Here is a 14,047-nt window from a genome sequence, read left to right on the forward strand (position 1 = left end):
TATTATATTCTGAAACACACCTTGGAGTTCAACATTGAACACAAATTTCTCTTTGATTGGTTTAATGGAAAAAAACTTCTTCAGCAAGCACTTGCTTTCAGAGTGAAACCGTAACATTTTACCTTTTATCTGTCTTGTCAATCATGGATTTTTTTTTTCCCTGCTGGCCCCACCTGGATTTGTCATACACCTCTCAAGAGCATGTAATCTAAAAAGATGCCGAACAAAGTTTTTATTTTTCAAACCAGTCAACTAGTTACCAGTTGATCTGACAAATATATCACACAAATCTATTTTGGGAAAAACTGTTCAGCTGATGCATGGCACTTGACTGCAAGTTTGCTAAGCAACATCATGACTAATGCCCAACTGTTATTTTTCTAATTTGATGTTTCATATCACAGACTCAAAGAACAATTCAGGCTGGAAGGGACCTCAGAGCGTCACCTCATCCACCTTCCTGTTCAAAGCAGGGTCAGGTATGAGATCAGGTTGCTGGGGGCTTCATCCAGTTTTAAAAACCTCCAAAGATTTTAACACAACCGCACAACCTCTCTGGGCAACCATTTCCAAAGCTTGACTATCCTCACAGTGAAAAAGTTTTTTCTTCATAACTTGCTGAAACCTCTCTTTTTTCAATTTATGTCCGTTGCCTCTTCTCTCTCTCTGCTGGGTTGGGACTGTTATTACTAAGGGCTGTGACAAATAAACCCTTTTATTTTTCATCAGTATTTCTGTATGCATTGGGGAGAACAATTACAATATCTTTCGGGTTCTAAGGCAATGAATCTAAACAAATTTTTTTCTGCTCCTTATGTGCTGTATTAAAAGATGAAAACTCATCCTTGCATGTAAGTAAGTTTCAATGAAGATCTGACCCAGACACTGGAGAGCACAGTTTTCCTATAAAAGATGTTCTTTCATTAAAAAGACTATTGTAACCTAAACACTTTATGATATATTTTCTTTCCAGGGAACATTTTCAATCTGACTGAGCATGCTGAAGTCATTATATAGTTACTAGAGATGCTTCTTTGTCCAGACAGACTTACTATAGGTTACATTTCTGCAGGAGATTAAAAATGATATATTTGTAGAGATCTTTCTAAAAATACTCTTTTAAGTAATATGTATCTGCATCTTCCCAAGCCTGGAAGAACATACAGAACAGCAAAGGAAATACAGCAAATAATTCAGTGCAAATAATATATAACCATGACAACTTTTACCACTGTATTTATTTAAATGAAGGGAAACATGTCAAAATGTGAAAGCTAAGCACTTCAGTTTATTCACATATTTTACATTTGAAGGACCAACAGAACTTTTCTTTTTTTTTAAAAAAAAGAAGATTCCTCTTGTGGTTTCCAAAATGTTGACAGAGACATGGAATATACTTAATGAAGCGTGTCACTGCAGTGCATGCAATGAAAGCCTTGTGTGCATGGAAAAAAGATAAAAACCAAACAAATTTGACCATTACAAAAAAAATGTTTCCTTTAATATAAATAAAATTCAGAGTAGTACTTTATTTTAACAGACAACACAACAGTGGGAATTATTAACAACTACATATTTACAGTGCCTCATTGGGAAAAATACTGGGCTTCATCTGAGATCCTAGACACTTCCTGAGAAGGCAATGTGGACTGAGGATTGCTCAGCACTTCACATAAGCTAGGTGCTAAAAGGGTGAAATTAGAGCATACTTTTAAAATAAGTAAGATGGTAAAGGTGGAACTGCTGATGCACCGTGTTCATGCCCTGATCCAACAAAACTTGCGCCTCAAGTACTCCCTTTGATTTCAGCAGATCTATGTACGCTCCTAAGGTTAAACACAGGATAAGTGTTTAAAAATCAGGAGCCTCAGAGGAAGACAACTGCTTGACTCAAAGATGCTATGAGTAGAGAAAACTGCTGTAATTACAATTTCACGTGGTATGGAGGCATATGACCTTGAATTTAAATCTGTATTCTTCTGCAATGGGGGAGATTTCTACCACTTTTAATTTGATCCTACAAGGTCTGGATTCCAAATATCTCTATCAAGTGACAAACTTGTGAAAGCATCTTCTTCCCACAGCCTCCAAAATCATAGTGCCTGTTTAGCAGATCTCAGTCTTTTTTTGGCAATTAAATAAAACAAGAACCAGATCTTTTTCAAAGTATTCACAAAAGAATCTTTCACTTAAAAATAGCTGTCCCACCATTCTTATATCAGATCTGACCTCAGCTCTTTAGATCTAAACAGTTCTTTAAAAGTTATAAAAATAAAGAATTGATTAATATACAAATATATATTTCAGAGTGATAAGAGAATAACATTAAACAAATTCCTTTTTTAATCTACTTTAAATTAAAAGAAATGTTTTCAAAAGTCTGAGCTGAAGCAGATCTTTATCTATTGACTCTTTAATGGAACCCATTCCCTGCAGATGGCCGCATACAACTTAATATAAGAAGCTCATTACTACGAAAAGACAGTGAACATGTTTCTACTAGCAAAGCAATTCATAAAATCTGCTGTGCCAGTTGCTTTTTTGGTATCTTGCTTTCAAGAACTGCAGATATTTCTAATATTGGAAACAAAACCCAAATCATGACAAGTCTTGAACTTCTTTAGAAATGTGCTTCTTTCCTTGGTCTTCACTAATATTTGTTTTGCAATAATCCACTTTGTTTTGTATACTGTTTGTGTACAGCATAATATAAATGCTCTGCATGAACGCACACGTATGTACAAAACCAGTCAGTAATTCAGTTAAGAGATATGCCTGCTCACTGGGTCATTTCATACTTTCACAACACCATATTTTTCTGTAATATTCATAACAACATCATCTAGGTTGCTCCCTTCTTCCACTGAGATGCTCACGCATGTTTTCCTTCCATTTATCTCAAGCAGCCGAAACAGCAAGGAACATTTTTGAACAACCTATAATACTCTTCCTGAATCTGAAATAAAAAGATTGAATTCAAATATGAAATAGATTTATTAATAGGTCTATCTGTATTTTAACTCATTTTGCACTGCTCCCGTCACTAGCTGCTTTAAGGTGGGGCCACTTTTGACTTTAGGACAGGATACTGAAGCAAGTGTCATCTCAGGATAGTGTGGGTAACATGAAGCCTGCTGCTAATTGCAAAGATTGGAAGTGAGTTTTATTACACCCATTGTGATATTTCATTGGGTTAACGGCACTATAACGTCTTTTACAAATTTAAAAAACATTCTTCCATGTTTCATAGTGTTTTTAAAACCCGGAGAAAATACATGAGAAGGTAAGAATTGAGCAGAGGTTCTGTCTCCACTGAAAGCAATAGCAAAACTTCACCTTTCCCTTTTCTCCCTCATCACTGGCACAAGGATTTCCTCCCTTGGTCTGATAAATCGTTTGCACCATGACTCCACTTCAGGGCTGGGCATTGGCCTGTGTGGGTACATGTGACTACCTGAGTCACTTCCCACAAGGAATGGGACACTCACCTTCCTAGACAACACGCAAAGAAAGATGAAGATGAACATCCCCTGGAATGCGTTGAAGATTGTGAAAAGATACGCAGTAACCACAGATCCCTGTACGACATGGAGGACCCCGAAGATCCAGGTAGCCCCAAGGAGGAACAGGAGAGCAAGAGCACCTCGGGCACAGGATCTAGACAGGAAGGAAACATTGAGAACAACATGTGGGCATGAGCTATTTTCCTCCCTTCACCGCTTTGGATGGTGAATGCTGCCTAGGCAATTTTTTTCACTGTTGCAAAGGCCTGAGAAGTGCAAATGCATGGGCTGCTCTTTAGGGTGTGCTGTAGCACCGTGGCACAAATGGGCTCACGTAATCGCTGCAGAAGAGCAAATGAGTAAAACTGGAGGGCTTTAAAACACTGGCTTCTTTAATCTTCAGATATGTTTTCTCTGGTGTACTGCAGCACCATATGATTTGATTTAAATCTACTGTTAGTGTAATTCCCGAAGGAAAAACATATGTCTGTTATGAAGCATTCCCCCACTTTCCTCCTCCCCCTTATCCTCCTCCAGAAAAATGTACAGTATGCTCTTAGGTCAGTACATGTGCATGACATCAAAGGGTTCCCAGGCTGCCTCTCAGGTTCACTGCAGAAGACGGTGCCAGTTGTAAAACTAAACTTTCTTTCTTTCATTCTTCCTCTTTTAAAAAGTTATTTGTGTTTTCAGAACACAAATACTCTCAAATAGTTCCTGGGTCAGCATATTGATGCTTTAAAATTATAGGAACTGATTGGCTATGATTTATTTTTTCCCAACATGCTGTAGAGCCCTGCTCACAGACTTGAGCAAATTACAGCATGTTGTCTTGGAAATGAAGCCACTGATTACTTTCTTATTCATTCTCAGCCCAGTCATTGCAGGACTTCCTTTAAACAACAGACATTTTTAGCACTGTTCCTCTGAAAATGAATAATTTTCAACTTCATTAAAACCAGCTCACCACATGAAGCTACGAAGGGTGAGGAGTAAGAGAAAGTAATCAATCAAACAATTGCTAAATCCTAACTATAAATCTAGTGCAATGCATTGAAACTGCAGGACTGTTCCTAAGCAACACAAACAGTAAGTTGTTTTCAATGTTCCCTGTAGTACACTTCAGCTTTTCCTGCACAAACGGTTTTCAAGGTCCCTATAAATCAGTTTTAAAGAGAGCGAGTTGATGGAAAAATCATAGCAGCATGCAAAGTAAAAATCCTGGAGAGAATCCCCCCACCCCGCCATGCCACAGAAACACAATGTCCTACTGTAGACTTTTTACAGGCAACACGAATGGCTTGATTCTCTTATCACTGTATTATTTGTTGCTTCAAGGGAAATATTTTGGTCCCAATTCAGGCATAAGTTTTGAAATCTTGTTTGGTTTGCGTAGAGGCTGTGGAAAGTACTTAAGAACAAAGGACAATTACTTCTTTAACCTTGCCATCAGGCTTTACCCTCTGGTTGATACGGGCCAGTCGTTCTATTCCTTGTACAGCTCTCACACAGCTCCAGTGTTACTGTACAAGGTATTGCTCAATGGGAGGAAAGATTGAAAAATCTACCTCCAAATCTATATGAGAGGATAACAGAAAAAAAGAAATCTTTCATATTCTACAAATCTTCTAGAAGATTAAATTGTTATAATTGAATACTCACTTTCTTCTCTGGCTGATTTTAAAGTTACAGAAGGTAACATTTCCATTAAATGGCAAACTTACCTTATATTTTCGTAACAACTAACTTCTGGTTTTAACATTGCAGTGTGTCGAAATACTTTATAAATAATCACTCCGAAAGCCAACAAATTAACCTGGGGGGAGTGAAGAAAGGAACTTTTAGTTCAAACCAGGTTGACTTTTGAATCTCAATAACTGTTACACATTTAAATGACAGAAGCCAGATAAAGATTCGGTGTATGTGAAACTTGCAGAATCCAGTGCCGGGAGGGGAAAAAAACCCCATGCTTTTCTGATCCACTTTATTCTGATCCATATTAAAAAAATATGAGCCCTGTAATAAACATTGATCAAACAGGGCTGTAACTCTACCTTATCTCAACAGTATCACTACCAACAGTCTGCAAATGTTTATTGATTTTATTGGTAAATCTCTTTGATTTCCTGCAGAGTCTTTTTTTCTCTAAGTAGAGATGTTTAAGAAGAGAAGGAGAAAAGAAATGAAACAAAATGAAATGAAGCAGAAAGAAAAGTAAAGGAAAGAGAAAAGAGAAATGGAGAAAACCAAAAAAGCCCTGGCCCCGCAATGGATTGTCTGTTTTACTGCATCGCATAGATTTTGAGAAAATGTATGTCTTTTGTTGCTCAGTAACATGAATAACATCATCTGTTCTGAGGTCTTTGGGGTGTGAAGACTTTGAAGCGGCACAGAAGAACTTTGAGGTTTACACAAAGAATTTTTAAAAAACTAATTTTGGTTGAAAGGCTCCTTGCTGTGTATTCTCTGTTATATTTTATGTTTGTTTCATAGGTGAATAATTTCACTATGCTTTTTTCCTGCCTTCTTTATAATGGCATTGCTATATTTGAGTTTGAAACAGAAAAAAAGCATGTAAAAGAAGCAGTTTTGATAATGATGCTCAATTATGGCTCTGAACCTCAGTTTGCTTGGCTAGGCTTCGGTGATCTTTCATTTAAATTTATACTTCATTCCTTTAACAATGTGGTTGGGTTTGTTTTCTCACTTTTTAAAAAAAAATCTTATATTTCTTTGCAGCATTTAACATCAGAATCTATTAAAAAAGTTAGTAAATGAACCAAATTTTAGCTGGATGTCATCCAGGTAGTGTTTGTAGATCCTTGGTTGAAATCCCTTGGTTGGTTCCTGTGGGCTTCCAGCTGTAGAATGAATAGAATTAATGTATTCCCGAACTTGTTTCTCCAGAAAGACTGTGTGGTTTTCCTCCCTCCTCCTTTTTCTTTAGCAAAAAAAAAAAAAGGAATCCTCCTAAATGAAAACAAAGGGCTGCCGTAGGAGCACAACATGCCTTTAAAAAGAATCACTTTCATTTCTTAACACTTGTTATGTATGTCCTTAGAACACTTTTGTTTTGTCAAGGGGGAGTATCTGGTATTAAATGCAAGCTCTGCTTTAATTAGCTGCATGCTTATACTTTAATACAGCATAATGTATTTACAATTTGATAAGACAGGAGATAGAGCTGATTAGCAGTTTATGGAATTAATCTTTCACTGAATACCTTGTACGTGCGCTGATCGTGAGAGCTATTCTGAAGCTTCTTATATTTAAAATTGTAATCTGTAATATCTCCTAAACCAGCAATTTTTCAAAGTTAATTATAAGTCAGTCAGCAGTTGTGGGTAATTATATGCAGACTTACTTTTTATCTTATATTTGTTGGTGAATAATATATCAAATAACTTAGTGCACACACTGTAATCTGCATAACCCACCTAATGTACTTATTAATCCGAAAAAAGTAGGGGGAAATATGATCAAAGGACCATGAGCACAGGGAATACACATGGCTATTTCTTCAGAAACTGTTATCAAGATCACAAGCACAAACCACAGGACCAGCCTTCCTCTCTGCTGGCCTGTCACCAAGATCACTAATGTCAATGAGAGCCTTCCTATTGGCATTAATAGGCTCTGTAAGAAGCTCGATGGGCCAAACCCTGTTATCCTTCGGCCACATAAACGAGCTGCAGAACTGGAGAGGTTTTGCTGCGCAAGGATGGGGCAGGCAATGGGCAGATGTGGGGCCTCGAGGCAGCAGGCTCCATTTCTCTTTGTCCCAGCGGGGCTCCTTTACACAAATACAATTTACACTGTCCGTTGCACAGGATAATAGGATTTGGCCCTCTGCATTAAAGTAATACCCATTAACTATGATCTTTTCATTCATCAATCCATTCTAATGGGAATAATCTGTACGTATCGGGGGAACGGGAGAGGTTAACGCCGGCTTCTCAGAGTCAGCTGCCAGAACACAATTATTGTACAATACGTCTCAGGTAGCCTCGCAGGAGGTAGTGTTACAGGGTAATGAGGGTGAGCTTAACTTCTGAAATACCCGGTCATTTCCAAGATTTATTAAAGTCTTAAGCTGGGTTTTGCCCCATTTTGAAGCACTCCATTAATAAAAAATATCTATAGCAAAGCACACAGGCTGCCTTTACACAACGTTCAGTGTCTCAAAACAGTAGCTTTTAGGCAACATAGTAGATTGTTGGTTGATTTTTTTTCAACCTAAGTTAGATGCCTCTGGAACTGCATTTTGTCCTTGGGGGGACAAAATAGGTAACAACCAAGTAGTTTTAACAGTCCGGTGACACAGAAATGCAGCAAAAAGTTGAGGGAAAACGATTACATGAACTCATGGGTAAATCCAGGAGAAAAAACTAGCTAAGGTTAGTAATGTGTCAAGGGTGGCCTTAGTGAAAACTGGTAATCCAGCAGATATCCTAAACAACGTGTTCTGCTTCAACCTGATACTCTGCACGTTCTTTGCTATGAACATACCAGCAGCCTCAGCTATTTCTGGGAAATGTAAAGTAAAAAGTTCATGTTGGATGGTTGGATTGAGTAGGAACACTGAGAACTTGGACTGAATAGGACGAAAGGGGAAATGGCCTTTATATAACTGATAACCCCAAAGAGCCATATGTATTTCAACAAATGGGATGGGAAGTCAAATCACCCAAAATGCCTGTCCAAAGATACAACCACTTAAGACATTTGAATTTGTATCCAAAAGTGAGCTTCAAATCAGCAGAAATGGAAGTAGTAGGCTGTAAAAGTCATCCAAAATATAGATAGGCACAAGGAATCCCGGATGCCCCAAACTTCCAGCTGGGACAAACTGAGGGACTTCTGAATGAAAGACACTGAAACATCTAAAAAGGCTTCAGCTGCTACTTATAGCCAAATATTGTGTTTTAACCGCGCTTTGGTGGTAATTGCATGTTTTCATTTTTGTAATTAAAGCACAATCTTCAGATCTTGTTGAATAAACTTTGATGACGTTATAATTGAGGCTGCCTTAAGGTGACAAGCGAGGTGAATGAGAATGAAATGGCAAACATAAGGCGCTGTCTCCAGAGGGGCAACAAGCTGGAGTAGAGCAAGATGTGCAGGCAACTGTGAAACCAAGCTCAGGACAGGTTTTGCACAGGCCTGGAAAGGGCCAGCCTGGGGACTGCTGCTGCCACATGCCGGCTTTGGGGAGAAGTTACGTGTGTAATGAGCAGAGCTACTCTGCAGCTTTGGGCAAACCCAAAGTGTGAAGGTGTTGTGGCATGGCCACAGTTTGTGAATAACAACGTTACAGTGTGACATAGTAAGTTCTTGTGCCTTTGTTTTCAGTGTTATTACATGGCTGAGCAGTCAGAGAAACCGCTGCGTGTCCTGAGAGGTGCTTCTCGGCTAAAGGGGAATTGCGTTGATTCCAAGCCCAGAACAGATATTTTTATTATTATTATTTATTTAACAAACCACCCCAAACTGCTACTGGGCAAAAAGTGCACTCAGTCTTTACTATTTCACAAAGGAAACCTATGACTTTCTCCCTGCAAGCTCAGTTCTGTGAGGTGCTGAGCATCCTCAGCACTCCCTCCCCCTGAGGTTCCGAGATTCAGTGGGAATCAAGTTTCACTCAGTGTGCTCAGGTGCACTACAGGACTAATTTTAATAATTAATCTATTCCTTTTTTTTTTTTTTAAAAAGTGGTTAATCAAAGACAAGGGCTGATATAGGAACAGCCTCCGCTCATAGTGTCTTCAGGGAATAATTTCTCCTTAAAGGTATTTGTAAAAGTATTTTTAGCTTTCTTAAATTCTAGAAATGTTGTGGTATATTTAGGAGAAAATGGTAGAAAACTTTGCGTGAAATAGACATTAAATAAGGACAATTCTTAGGATCCCATAAAATCAGGATTTTATAGGTAAGAGCAACTACATTTACGTATATGTGTAACCCAGGATGATCTCCAAGGAGCCACAAATCTGGATGAACTAGGCTTTATTGTACACCTGTGACTGAGTTTAAAGGGAGGATGGTAAGTGTTTGGCACATCTCTCTTGGGGAGATCATCTGTGTGAAGGGTCATGAGGATTTAGGACTTTGGCCCCATTAAACCAACAGCAGAACTGTTAAACACCAAACCCCCATTGCCTGCAGTGTTGTCAAGGCTTTGCCTCTACAGATCATAGAGAGCGATAGTCTCAAGGCATTCGTGGGCAACAGTGGATACTGCTGTGGGTTTCACTGTGCAGATTAGCACTTAAGCGTATCATAGAATTTTCCTACAGCCGTGTTTTGGGGATCTCCATGGTACAGTTCCCATGTTCACAGCTGTGATGTTGGTTGGTAAGATAAAGCAGGCATGCAAGGAAGAATTCAGAGCTCTCTGGAGTGGTACAAGTCCTATGATCAGATCTGACCCGCAGCCACAGCAAAGGTCTGGATAATTTCCTCTTGTAAAGAAATTCACAGGAGAGAAAAAGCAGTTGCAAATTCAAAGAAATTTCCTGGTGCTTTCTTAATCATCTTGCCAACAATAAGGTTTTGCCAAAGGAATTAGCCTGGGACGCCTGTACAATCAGTCACATGTACTTTAGGATAGGACAGCAAAAACTGTGTGTGGTGTTAACCTACCTTCACCTAGAGCTAGGACGGCTCTCTAATCTGTTTTAATACTACCATGGATGAACAGAGTACTTCTGCATAGGCTTCTGTAATGAAGGAAAAATGCCAAGTGGTAGGCATGGGTTGCACAAGATACTGCTGCTTTGGCTTCTACTCGCAGCAGTTCTGGGACCACCGGAGCAGAATTTCACCTAACCACAGTTTGCAGAAGAAAATAATAGTTGTGTACATATCAAGACATAATAATATTTACTTGGTTCTTTTTCCTAAGGTGAGGATTCAGAAGACACTGAGAAACAATCTCATCTATTGTCTAAGCAAATGACAGACTTCCCTGTTGATTACTAACTGTATTTTGCAAATTAAATGATAATATAAAAATGAGCACATAGGTCCTAAAATGCTAAATGTTCCAAGCTGTTGGAGTTCTGCTAATAGCACATTGCTTATCAACTGCTATATTTAAAATAGGTCCTTAACTCCACTGTTAAATATACGTGTTTTACATACTGGAAGAGTACCATAATGTTCTGTCCTCAAGTAAATATGATGTTAGTGCTTCACACTGCATGAAACAACCTCTGTGTAAGTGCAGCATGATAGTTACTTTTAGCTGAGCACTGAATGGTATGAAATACACAAAATTTAATAAAGCATGCAAAACATCTGCCTGCAAATAAAAATATTTGCACTCATGTTGAAGAGTTGTAGTTTCTTTCATAATTAATTACAATTAAATTGTAAGATACTGAATGAAGTGATATATCATCATTTTGCCCCATCAAGGTAGCTGACAGCTGTCAAATTTGGCAACCAAGAAATCTTTCTTTCCTTCTTCCTCCCCCCCATTTTTAAAGCAAGACAAAAGAGCACTCGAAAGCTCAGAGGGAAACGGTCCATCTTTCACGGCAGTAGCTCAGTTTGCACCTGGACATCTGGTAAAATGAAACAGATCCGGACAAGAGGCATTCAAGCAAATTTTGTCCAACATTTTTTGTTGAAAAATGTCAGTTCATTAGCACTAAAAGACATTTACTGTTTTAGACTATACTTTCATCAATAAAGGCTTCCTGACTAGGATAGCTTTCCTGATTAAAATCAGAAAGGACACTCCTGAACAATGAAAATCCCTGTGGGCAGGGCATTTATCCAGGATGTTGGAGACGCAGGCACAATTTTCTGTTGTACTTAATATTCAGACTAGGCTATGACCCTTAGTTTCTCTGTACCAGGTATTCCCTGCTATTGCTCTGTCAGCCCTGCTGGAGCTATTCCATGCCATATAAGTAATTAAATATTCACTGGAGCAGGGAGACCTGGATCTCCCTCATCTGCCAGTTCCTCATCCAGGAATATCTATAGATGGTTCTTTTTTTAACAGCGAGGTAATTTTTAATATGAAACTGAGTTTTTGAGGCTATTTCCAATACACATATATTTATAGAATTAAAAAGGAATTGGCAATTTTGTATATGATATCCTTGCGTAAAAGATACACTCCAGCCTTTCAAAAGTTATTAAAACACTTTAAATACCAGGTTTTTAAGGCTCTCTAGTGTTACAAAGAAGAGAAGGTATAAGAAAGAGGCAGCTAATTCTAAAGACTCAGACATACTAGTTCTGATTCTGTCTGAGCACTTTACATTCAAACTTCAAAAACGAAACCCCCAAATCATTCCCTTTTCCTTTCTTAGTCTCTGTCTCAATAATTGATGAAACCATCTATATGCTGATGTCAGATCTCACAAAAAAGAATGAGAAAATTTCTCCTGCTGCTCTCTTAGGCGTATACTTGAATTTTTTACATATATCATATTGAATTTGGCTCTTTCAAAAATTGTCTGAAGTTCAGAGCAGCTGTATCTGTATCAGTCTTTACAATGACCCTCATTATGAGTGTTTGAATTAATGAGCTTGTGATGGTCTGAAATCTGCCACAGAGAGCAATATATATTTCTGTCTCCCTGGCTGTATGGGTAATGGCTGGGCAAAATGACAACATTCAGTGGGTCATCGTTATTTCAGTCAGGGAAGAATGGAATTAAGCTATTAACAATACAACAGTTTAACTTCAAAATGAAAATGTATGCCATATTAATTGCATAAAATTGGACACAAGCTGGCAGTCAAACTGTTTGGGTTTGTCTTCTGACTGATTTATCTCATTATCATGTCCCCAGTGAATATACCTTCTCAAATGCTTTAGGTATAAAACAGCAGTCTTATCTGGGAGTAGAAGATGTAACAAAAATATCAGCAAACCCCCTCTAGGCTATATTTTGGGAAAATATTTTCAATAATGCAGGATTAGAATTTTATGATTCTAAGATTTTAATAATTTCACTTGTTTTACAAATTAAAGCATAGCTAAATGAGTTTGTTTTAAAATCCTCTCTCAAGAAATACATAATTTTCACATAGGGCCGCTCTTAATATATGAATAGGTCAAAGTTGTTCTTTTACATACCTTAACCTGTAGATTTAGACTCAATTAAATGTTTCATAGAATCATAGAATCGTTAAGGTTGGAAAAGACCCTTAAGATCATCGAGTCCAACCGCCAACCTATCACTGCCAAGTCCACCACTAAACCATATCCTCAAGCACCACATCTACCCTTCTTCTAAATACCTCTAGGGATGGACACTCCACCACCTCCCTGGGAAGCCTGTACCAATGCCTGACAGCCCTTTTGGTGAAGAAGTTTTCCTAATATCCAACCTTTATATTTTTAGAACACTTATAGCAAGCTACAAATAAATAAATAAATAAATAAATTATTTTCCCTACATTTTTCATCAGAATAACCAGCTTCTCAGACTTGGGGATGCAATGTTGTTTGTTATTGTATTGCAAAGCTAAAAACATACTGACCTAAATATTTTTATTTAACCTCAATTCTTTAGCCAAGGGTGGAGGGATGAACCAATCGATCTGTATCTGACCTCAGCCGTAAACATTAGCCCAACTAGAGCCAGTGGTAGGGCAGAGGTCTATCTTGCTCGTAGTGTAATTAATTACTAGATTTACTCTTCTCCTTTTCCAAGAAGCTTTTGAGAAGGTCTATTTACTTGGGAGCTGGTAATGACATAAATCAGGCTGTTTAATGAACTCATTCCAGGTGCATCAAAGACTTCAGATTACACGTTACACCTCTCCCCTATGGTTTCTTTGCATAAATGCAAACATGTCTTAGGCTGCACCTAGAGCCTTTTGCAGGAGCCCTGCAGAAGTATTTTTACTTGGCAAAGAGGAGTGAAATAGTTGTATATTATCTTTTAGCACAACTAGCTCCAGTGAATGGATCAGCTACTGGGAGCGAGGCAGCATAACAAGCACGACTGAGATGTCAAGTCTAACGACAGTCTACATTTGCCATTTTGGAGGTGTGAATAGTTGGCAGAAAACTGTCCACGACTTCCGCAGTTTGCCAAATCCTCTGAAGGATTTGGACCTTTGCTTTTTAGAAACATTAACTATTCTGCTGTGGATGTGTTCACAAAATCTGCTGCTGTGGCTACCGGTCTCACTCAACGCCACAAGAAGTTCTTTCAATGACCAAGTGAGATTTCCAGAGTATTCGCTTGCAATTATGACTGTGAATTTAAATTTGCTTCTCTAAATGCCCACAAGTGAACTGATTTAGATGAAGAAGAATCAAAGGGGCAGTAGAATAGTGGAAGAAAATGTGATTAGAATGAGAAAATATGTAGTGTGGATGGAGTAGTTATGTAATTACTAAAAAAATTCAAGGGACATCACCATCCTATGTGAACTCGCTAAAGCAAACCTATGGTGTCCTTTCAATGAACAATTTAGGATAAGCATATATGTTTACAGTAATTGTGCTTATAGCAAGGCAATGTAAAGAATCATGAAGAGCAGTTAAAAGGAATTTAACAAAAAAAAAA

At 38.1% G+C, this 14,047-nt stretch overlaps 1 protein-coding gene across 3 annotated transcripts in view; it reads right to left on the minus strand.

Moving 5' to 3' along the window:
- Positions 1-1,219: 1,219 nt before the first annotated feature.
- Positions 1,220-14,047, minus strand: part of ADGRL4 (adhesion G protein-coupled receptor L4) — a 79,746-nt gene continuing 66,918 nt past the window's right edge. For all 3 annotated transcript variants that reach the window (XM_075097990.1, XM_075097989.1, XM_075097991.1), the window contains 3 exons: positions 5,228-5,319; positions 3,489-3,657; positions 1,220-2,956 (listed from right to left, as the gene is read on the minus strand). In XM_075097990.1, the coding sequence (XP_074954091.1) occupies positions 2,894-2,956; positions 3,489-3,657; positions 5,228-5,319 (324 nt within the window). In that variant the 3' untranslated portion in view covers positions 1,220-2,893. The remainder of the gene's footprint in view (positions 2,957-3,488; positions 3,658-5,227; positions 5,320-14,047) is intronic.

Source organism: Phalacrocorax aristotelis, chromosome 6 (assembly GCF_949628215.1).
Source record: "Phalacrocorax aristotelis chromosome 6, bGulAri2.1, whole genome shotgun sequence".
NCBI classification, from domain to species: domain Eukaryota; kingdom Metazoa; phylum Chordata; class Aves; order Suliformes; family Phalacrocoracidae; genus Phalacrocorax; species Phalacrocorax aristotelis.